At 40.1% G+C, this 10,291-nt stretch overlaps 1 protein-coding gene across 2 annotated transcripts; it reads left to right on the top strand.

The window, feature by feature from the left end:
• Window positions 1-2,177: 2,177 nt before the first annotated feature.
• Window positions 2,178-10,291, top strand: LYSET (lysosomal enzyme trafficking factor). 2 transcript variants are annotated; one of them, XM_070753000.1, is made up of 2 exons: window positions 2,178-2,403; window positions 9,430-10,291. In XM_070753000.1, exon 2 carries the CDS (start codon window positions 9,446-9,448, stop codon window positions 9,839-9,841), a length of 396 nt encoding a protein of 131 aa, XP_070609101.1. In that variant the 5' UTR covers window positions 2,178-2,403; window positions 9,430-9,445; the 3' UTR covers window positions 9,842-10,291. The 2 variants fall into 2 exon arrangements, with proteins under 2 accessions (XP_070609101.1, XP_070609091.1); XM_070752990.1 differs by having other exon boundaries at window positions 2,322-2,403; window positions 9,436-10,291.

Below are 10,291 nucleotides of genomic sequence, written 5' to 3'. Positions count from 1 at the left end.
ATATGCCATGGTTTGTTTACTCTCCATTTATTAATCTATTTATTAACCACGAGGCTGGATTTCCATAACATGTTAAGCACAATCAAACCACATTGTAATGATGTCCTGCATGACTTTTATATAAATGTGCCATAATTTAACTAGAATGTGTTAAAATAAACATTATGCTGGGTTCAAGGGACAAATTGTTCAAGGGAGTCTCTGAAACCAGCATCTTAGAAACAAATGGGAACATTGATTCACTCATCTTTAGAAATTGCCCATCTCCTTCACAGAATCTTTGGGCAGTCTACAAATAAAAGTTTAAAACAGAAAAAAATGAATATAAAATCAAGGCAAGGATGGTTAAAACTTGGTATTAAATATTAATTAAAAGTTGAGGGAGGGGCTTCAGAGTACACCCCTCTGAGCCCCAAGAGAGATGGCAGAGCCAGGTCTTGGCCAATAAAGAATTATATTCTCTATCTATCTATATCCAAGGCAAAGTCCCCTAGTCCTATTGTGATTTTAATTGGTTGCACATGAGAATTCAAGGTAGTTTTGTCTTGGCCCCAGATGTTTCCTGGGTCTTAATTAATTTATACAACTAAATAGCTAAAAAAATGGCATTCATGTTGCTCTTACTGATCTTTAATACACCCAATTGCTTCTTGTATCAATATTATTTTTAAAGTGCCACTTCTATTGTCATTTTTTCATATCATTTCCACCGAGGACAGTGCTAATACTGTTGTTGTCTGGTTTTTCAGTATTCTCAAACCTGACGTTTAGTCTTCATTCATTCATTCAATTTTTTCTATCTATCTATCTATCTATCTATCTATCTATCTATCTATCTATCTATCTATCCTTCCTATCTATCCATCCATCCATCCATCTTACATATGCCTTGATTGGAGTATGTCTTTGTTTAAAATATTAATGAACCTGCTGCTGCTTCGGTTTTTGCACAAGCCCAGCCTTACATTTTCCTGCTCATCTGTCCTACTGTTGTAGTGTCATGCCGACTGCATTCCCAGTTGCTAACAGCAGACACCCACAGAACTTCCTGGTGTGATTGCATCAGCATGCTGACTCTCACCGTGTCAACTTTCCCTGAGTATCACCAGATTAGCTCAGTGTAACAAGATTAACCAGCTTCAGCAGCGCCTGGGGGACCAACCTAGGAGGTGGGCAAGGCCCTATCCAGTGAACGAGTTATTAAGTGGCATAAGAGGAAGCAGTCCATAAACCCCAGAATACTACTGATAATGCTTCCTCGACTGCAACTGACAGTCATGTGATTTACATTCAGATGCTTGACAACTGTCTCCCAGGGTCATGTGATCCTCTTTTGCAACCTCATCACAAGGGAAGTCAAGGAGGAAAACCAGACTCACTTGAACAACCAAGTCACTGAGTTAATTTTAACAGCTGCAGTGATTCACTTAACACTGGTGCCAGGAAAACATAACATGAGGCAAAACCCCCCTGCTCTTAATCAATTTTTCACTTAGCAACATCAAGTTTTGGGGACCCAACCATGCTCATAAGCCGAGAACTTGTACTGCATCACAAAACTGTACCACTTGGTGCAAAACTATCTCCAGAGAGGAGTCTCTCTCTCCTCCAGACACACACACCAATCCTTGGGGAAAATGCCTAAAAAATTCCTTTTACTTATAAAACTCGACAGTACCTATTCGCAGAGAAACCACTAAAACCCCCCCACAAAATCAGATTTTTTTGGTCTAAGGAGGAAAGTGTTTGTGCGTGGGGGAAATCAATTGTTAATTAATTTATTGTTAATTAATTAGACAATGACCTTTTAATTGTCGTTCTTTACTGTAAGCCGCCCAGAGTCCAAGTGGAGTTGGGCAGCATATAAATTTTACAAATAAATAAATGAATACATAAATAAATCCTGCGCTTCCCCGCTGAGCCTCAAGAATCCCCTCGTCCCCCTCCCCGCGCAGAAGTGGGGGGGAGACACCAACCATCCCCTCTCTGCCCCCCTCCCCCAAGAAAGAAGTCTGGCTCACGCCCTCGCCTCACGCCCCAAAACAGCCTGACTGGGTCACGTACGCCGCGTGGCTTGGGCGGCTTGAGGGGACTGAATGAGGAGTCCCCCTCCCCCCGCCCACCAGCCAGCGCCCGCTCGTCACTCTCGAGATGGGAGCCGCGGCAGCAGACGCCCCTTGTGCACTACCCGGAAGCAGAGGGAGGCGGGGGCGGGTCTTCGGCCGGAGACAAAACGGATGGGGGGGGGTGCAATGCCGGAGCGCCGCCCTCCCTCCTTTCCTCCGCTGGACGCGGCGCAGGGAGCGCTGTGATTGGGCGGTCGGCCCTTCCTCGGATTCCCCTCGCCTGCCCTCCTCCTGCTTCTCCGGCTTGTTTGGCTCCCGGGTTCCCTGGCGGAGGAAGGTACGCGGTTGGGTGGGAGGTGAGGAGGGAGCGGTCTGGGAATGCGGCAGCCTCGCCGCCCGGGGTCGGGAGGGAAAGGCCGATGGCGGAGCCTCTCGTCCCTGCTCGGGGCTTTAATTGCTCGGGTTGGTGCTCCCCGCATTGCCTAGGAGGCCCCCCTCCTTCTCCCTTTGGTGTCTGGCAACTTTTAATTCCCCTTGAAACCCGGGGAGCGGGGCGGGGCGGGTGGGAAGCTGGTGGCGGCGAGGAGAAGGCATGGATTCTCCCGTGGGGGGCCGGGGGTTGCCAGAGGCCAGTCCCTTAAGTCTGGTTGGATTTGGGTGGGTGGGAGAGAGACCGCGAGGGAAAGGGACCAAGGAGCTGGAAACCCTCGAAGTCCTGGATTTCTGCTTTAAAGTTCTACCCTGGAACGTGGGATCTCTTGCCTTTTTCTTCTCGGAGGAGGAATCTTTGAACCAGCCCTTGGATGGAGTTGTGATTATTCCATCTGTACTTCTGTTTTGAGGGAGGTAGTTCAACACAGCAGATAGGGAAAATATATACAGGGATCTGAACTTGGCTGACAATAATAATAATGATAATAATCCCAGGAGACAGCAGAATTGAGGAGAAGCAGCTAGAGAAATTAGCAAAATATGAAAATATGAAAATCCAGCTGCAACGACTCTGGCATAAGCCAGTGAAAGTAGTCCCAGTGGTCCTTGGCACGCTGGGCGCAGTGCCAAAAGATCTCAGCGTACATTTGAAAACCACCAGAATTGACAAAATCTCCATCTGTCAATTGGAAAAGGCCGCTTTACTGGAATCGACATACCTAATTCGCCACTACATCACGCAGTCCTAGGTGTTTGGGAAGCGCCCGACTGGTGATAAAATACGAAATACAGCATAGTGATCTCGTTTGCTGTGTTGTATTGTTGTTGTTAATAATAATAATAATAATAATAATAATAATAATAATAATAATAAACAAAATCATGATCTGTCAGTTGCAAGAGGCCACCGTACTTGGATCCGCACGCATCATATAAAAATACACCACACAGTCCTAGGTGCTTGGGAAGTGTTCGACTTGTGATACAAAATCCAGCATATAAATCTCATTTGCTGTATATTACTGTTTTTTATGATGATGATGATGATGATAATAATAATAATGATAATGAGGATCAGTTACTATTTGGATTGGAGGCAGCCAAGAAGTCTTCAGATTATAAACCTGAGTGGGAAATTAAAGAAAGAAAAAAAAATCCCAAAATAAGGCATGGCCAATTGTTTCTGTAGTGTTGCCAAGAAAACGTGTTAAACATATCCATAAAATCACCAGAGGGAAGGGAGTTCAATCTCAAGGAGATTTGAGAATCCATTTACTTTGAGGAGATGTGCTATAAAAGAGAAATAATTCTCGATGGTTTATGGAAGGACAAGAAAAAAAAGGTTGTCCTTCAGATTGAATTTTGCTTGTAGTGGCCTGGTATTGGTTATTTTAAGAGCCGGCTTCCTTACCATCACATTGCTAGCAGTGGAGATATGTCCTTTTGTATACACAGGTTGTACATTTAAAATAGATTTGGTTTTTGAAGGACTTCTGTGGAAGTGTGCTATATTTTAGACTCAGGATAGCATTGCAGTGGTGTAGATAAAGATCAATGTGTAAGAGGAAGATCCATTCATGTGGTTTAACTGAATAACCATATGGCAGATAAGATAGAAATGAAAAACCATTTGTTACAAAAGATGCAAATAATAAAGAGTGGAACTGTAACTCTTAAGTTTTTTAAAGTTTTCTCAAATTATCTACATTAATACCCTTGGAAATAATGTAGATATTTTAAAAATCTTATGGAAAATTATAGCTACCTTGTCACAGATGTGTGTGTGTGTGTGCATGCGCGCATGTGCAATATTGACTCAAGGTGACTGCCTGAACAGGTTCCTGAGATTTCTTGGCATGATATTAAAAGTAAGTTGCCGTTGCCTATTTCCTAGGTCTGAAAGAAGGACCAATTTAAGGTCGTCCAGTTGGCTTTGTGCCTAGGGTTAGAACACACTCTCTCCCAATTTCTAGCACAAGTGTGTCCAACCCCATAATAATAATAATTTATTAGATTTGTATGCCGCCCCTCTCCGAGGACTCGTATGTATGTATGTACTGTATATATGTATGTATGCATGCATGCAGTGAAAGGCTACCCAAATTTTTACTACCACACTGTGGGTGCGGCTTATGCATAATGCCCTGCATTTTCTTTCAACATCTTTCAATGCAAATTGGGTGCTCTGGGGTGGAGTTCCATTTTTGCTACCCCATTGGGTTCCCCCCCACCCGGTCTGGGCAGTAGCCCACCCCTGTATGTATGTAATAAGGGGACACAAAAATTTCAAAGTATGCATCTCTCCCTCATAGTGTGAATAGAGGGATATATTTAAAAAGATCAGTAGAGGAGCGAAGAAAATTAAACCAAATTTATTCAGATATTATGTTATTTTTTCCCTTTCTTTTATGTAAACAGAACCTTCTGGTGAATCCTGGTATTAAGTTATTATGTGTTTGTTTGTTTGTCTGTTTGTTTGTTTGTTTATTATTATTAGAAGTAGTACCTTTTAAAACAATATTATCATTAGCATTGGCAGCAAAACAATCTGTAAATCAAGCTCTGGAACAGATTGTTCTAATTGCTGCATGCTTTAAGTAAAAGTATGCTGTAGAACTGGAATAAAGTTCCTGTAACATTGCCTTGTGCTGATGATTTAGTGTTTGTGCTGATGAAATAGTTCAACATTTAGGGTGATTTTAATAATCGCTTAGATTGCCCCTCAGTCTCAATCAAACAGAAACTACAAAGCCATGTACAAGACTAAAAACCTCTCCTATTGGCCATGTGACTGCAGTAAATATTGAAGTAGGGATTTTCCGAGTTAATTACTGTGGTATTACAACTCAGTTCTATGACCTTAAAATGTAACCACAATTTATATTAAGTTCTTCATAAGTACATAAACTTTATGATTGCCTAGAACTGCAGTGCAGATAAGTTGCAAAACAGATTAGTTTGTCTGAAGGTACTGCCTGGACTTTCGTTTCTGTGCTTCAGAATTGTCCTTGAAACCTTTTAAAATTGTTTTAAAATGTAAGTAGCCCTCTTTCCTATGTAAGCAAAAATTAGGTAAATCTCATGGGTTTGTTTTTTGGATACTTACCATAGTAACTTGAAGTAATGACTGCAAAACAAAGATTGTTAATGTGAAATCTCATGTAGCCATTTTGAAAAACAATGACCAAGTTGATAGTGAACTACCGGTATATGCATCAATTTATTGTGAATCTATTATAATATTTATTGCAAATGTGAAAATGTAATTGTATTTTGAATCAGGCCAATGCTCAAGTTATTTCAGTAGCTAATCAATATTTCAGGAAACTCAGAAGTGCAGTATGATATTTCCCATGGTATTTTTCATAGCTATTATTGTTAATAAACATTTATATATTTTTCCCGGAAATTCAGAATTAAAATCATTAGAGTATATTCATAAAAATGATACTAAATTAAAGGTAGAAGTCTCTGCAGCATTAATGTTATATTTGTGTCTTTGTTAAATAGTACGGGTTTTAAGTTGCTTTAAATTATTGATATTTCCTTTGATATACTGTATTGTTTAATTGTGGCTTTTTTCTGAAAGATAAAAGCAGGTGTGTGCGCGTGTATTTCATTTTCACCATTCTAAATTCAGTATGTTCCTAGTTTGGAGAAACATTCAAACTTTCTTTGATCATTAAGGCCACTGAGCCTCGATATATTGAAGGCAAAAGAAAAGGTGTTTTTTAAAACAGCTAAAAACCCATGTGATGCCTAAAGTTCTGCAATTAATTTAGGATATTGGGATGATTCATGGCAGAAATAAAAGCTGGTTCAACATCTTACTCTTCTGAGCAATATGTGCCCACAGCTCTCATAATCATACTGGGATGAGTGATATTGACACTTACACATTTCTAGTTTGAAATAATATGCCTATACGTGTGGAAAGTAGAGATTATAATTGTAAATAAATTTCAGGGCTTATAGAACTTTAAGTATGCTTCAGTATCATTATGTGTTCGGTAGATCATCAGAATTATAGAATATTGAATTAAAATTTTGGTTTTCTTCAGACAAAAAAGAACTCGGATGTCCCAGGTTGTTTTTGTTAGTTTTATTTTAATCACTGCATCCCAGTTTTCAGAAAGAAACAACCATTTCTGTGGAAATTTTTTTTACACATACAGTGGTACCTCTACTTAAGAACTTAATTCATTCCGTGACCAGGTTCTGAAGTAGAAAAGTTCTTACGTAGAAGCAATTTTTCCCATAGGAATCAATGTAAAAGCAAATAATGCGTGCAAACCCATTAGGAAAGAAATAAAAGATTTGTATTTTGGGTGGGAGGAGGAGGAAGAAAAGGAGGAGAGTCGCTGCCGAAGGAAGAAGGTGAGATGAGGGGAATCAAAAAAATCCAAAACTTTAAGGCTTAAAAGGCTAAAAAAAAAAAAAAGAGGGATTCTGAGGCAGCGCCCAAAGAAAGGAAAACGCTCTGTTTGCTCTGGGCTGCCAAGCCCTCCTTAAGTGCCACCGAAAGGCTCCTCTGGCAGCCCAGAAAAGCCCGAGATGGCCAGGATTAAAGGGGGAATGACAGGAAACTGGCCAGGCCTTCGTGCCGCTCTCAAATTTCCTGGGAAATCTTTCTGGGCTTGGGTTCTTAAGTAGAAAATGATTCTTAAGTAGAGGCAAAAAAATCTTGAACATCCGGTTCTTATCTAGAAAAGTTCTTAAGTAGAGGCCTTCTTAAGTAGAGGTACCACTGTACTTGTTTTTTATGTTAGATGGAAGATGTCTCATATTCCACCATCCATGAAAAACAAATGAGACTTTACTAATCAAGTAATGAATATCAAATGCCATAAGTCACCAATTAATTAATTAATTAATTAATTAATTAATTCAATTTTTATGCTGCCCTTCTCCTTAGACTCAGGGCGGCTTACAACATGTTAGCAATAGCACTTTTTAATGGAGTCAGCATATTGCCCCCACAATCCGGGTCCTCATTTTACCCACCTCAGAAGGATGGAAGACTGAGTCAATCTTGAGCTTGTGATGAGATTTGAACTGCTGACCTACAGATCTACAGTCAGCTTCAGTGGCCTGCAGTACAGCACTCTACCTGCTGCACCACTCCGGCTAAATACTTGTGAACCTTTTAAAATACTTACAATAATCAAGCATAGCAATAATTCCAATACTAGTATATGTTGTAAGGTAATCTGTATCTTGCATAGAGATAGTTCAATCCTGTAGTCTTGCTACAATGAAACAGAACCATGTAGCCTATTAAGCATAATTCGCTGAAGGCATTAAACTTATAGCTACCAGCTCTGAACATATATTATCTATGTGCTGTGATTGGGGCACTGTTACCAAATACAGTGGTACCTCTACTTACAAACTTAATTTGTTCCGTGACCAGGTTCTTAAGTAGAAAAGTTTGTAAGAAGTAGCAATTTTTCCCATAGGAATCAATGTAAAAGCAAATAATGCATGCAATTGGGGAAACCACAGGGAGGGTAGAGGCTGTTTCTTCACAGGAGATTTATAGAGGCCCCACGGAGACTTCTCCTCGGCCCTGTTTCCTCCCAGGAGATTCGATTAGGCACCGTTTTCTTCTCCAAAAGAGGCTGAAAATTTGGATGTGTCTTATACTCCAAATATAGCTTTTTTGAAGCTTTTCCCCCCAGCTCCAACTAGGTACTAATGATCTTCCCGGCTTCCTACTCTCTGCGAAAAAGTTTTTTTTCCACCCTAAGTCTTTGCAGCCTTGTTTTCATTCCAACTCCCTCTGAAAAAGGCTTTTTGAGCCCTAACCAGGGGATAAAATAATGTGCTAAAGTTGAACAGACTAAGGACACTAGCCGGATGAATACCTGGTAGGTAGTTTCCCTCCCCCCTATTTTCCTCCCCCAAAACTAAGGTGCATCTCATGCTCCGGTGCATCTTATGCTCTAGCGCGTCTCATGTTCCAAAGAATATATTTGCTTAGCTTCTGCCAATATAGCATTTGGAAAGCATGCAAATGCAAATAGAAATTAGGTACCATTTCAGTGGGAAGGTAACAGCATTCCATGTGACTCGACATATACTCATGCTGGTCACACGACTATAGAAGTGTCTCCAAATAACACTGGTTCCCTCCACTATGAAACGGAGATCAGCACTGCCCCGTAGAGTTGGATACAACTGGACAAGGGGAAACCTTTACTGTTATGCATGTAGAATAAAAATATTCCTTAGCAAAAAAATTACTCGAAAATAGTAAAGGCAAGTAGGAAAAATTGAACAAGTTCCACACAAAAGAAAAAAGCTCTCACCAATCTGCCCCACTGAAAACTCAGCTCAGCTAAAGGGCAATTAGAAGTTAGGGCACCTGGCTATAAAGACAGGTTGGAGCAGACCATGTTGTCTCTGAAAATGTCAGCCAAAGTTGCTGGCAAAATATTAGGAAATTAATGTCTAGTCCAGGGAGTCCCAAACTTGACAACATTGAGATGTGTGGACTTCAATTCCCAACTGGGATATTCTGTGGGTTGGAAGTCCACACATATTAAGGCTGCCAAGATTGGGAACCCCTTCTCTAAACCATGGACACTAAATCCTGAATCCCAGCACTGCCTCCCCTGGTGTTTATTAAAACATTTTATAATTAGCATATTGCAAGCAATGCTAATATCAGCTATCTTGTTATTGTCAATAGAATATCTTGAAATTTAAAAAGCCAAAAATAGTTCATTATGTCTACCAGTATTTTAAAAGTTTAATACTATGGAGTTTTAATTCCCAGAATCTCCTGGCTAGGGAATTTGGGGAATTGGTCCATGCGGCTTCAAATTGATAGTGAGAAACACTAGTTTATACAAACCAGCTCTTGTTATTGTATATTTTTGTATGTTACTTTTCCTCACAATGGCTAATAATTATTTTTGTTTTTAAGGTGCAGAGCATGGAGAATGATGAATTTCCGTCAGAGGATGGGATGGATTGGCGTGGGACTGTATCTAATAGCAAGTGCTGCAGCATTTTACTATGTCTTTGAAATCAACGAGACTTACAATCGACTAGCACTGGAACACATTCAGCAACCGCCAGAGAAATTTAAACAAGAGATCAGTTGGATGCATTCCTTGAAAACACGTCTTCTCTCTGTACCCTTTTGGTTATGGGCCATTATCTTTTTAGTACCTTATTTGCAAATGTTCTTATTTCTTTACTCATGTACGAGGGCTGACCCTAAAACAGTAGGCTACTGCATAATTCCTATCTGCTTGGCTGTGGTTTGCAATCGTCATCAAACATTTGCAAAGGCCTCCAATCAAATCAGCAGACTGCAGCTTATTGACACGTAAGGAAATCAATGTGGCTTGTCCTCTCCCCTTCCCCCATGACTTTTGATAAGTTGAAGATCAGTTGAATATCTGAAAAGAACTTGAAATTCTTTTTCTCAACATTAACCTCTGGACAGAGCACCTCCCAACCTTCTATTTTTTTTAACAAGATGCTTTTTAACGATGGGGGTATTCTATTTGGTGAAAAATTCTTTGAGAACAGGGGGTAACATTCTTCATATTTGCCTTACAAAGCAGAATTTCTACACTCCATCGGAAGATTTTAGAATAAATATATATTTGAAACCCTAATTCACTGCGCATCCTTCAAAACATCAAGTTTCCTATAATTGCTGAAAATTGAATTTACCTATGTTTATGTGTAAATTTTGGAATTATTATAAAAATGGTATTTGAGACATTGTCCTTTGATCGTTGCACTAAATAAAACGGGATTCCTTTTGCACATGA

The sequence above is a fragment of the Erythrolamprus reginae genome, chromosome 1 (genome assembly GCF_031021105.1).
Source record: "Erythrolamprus reginae isolate rEryReg1 chromosome 1, rEryReg1.hap1, whole genome shotgun sequence".
Taxonomy (NCBI): Eukaryota; Metazoa; Chordata; class Lepidosauria; order Squamata; family Dipsadidae; genus Erythrolamprus; species Erythrolamprus reginae.
The sequence above is the reverse complement of the archived record's forward strand: the minus strand, read 5'-3'. Positions and strand labels throughout refer to the sequence as shown.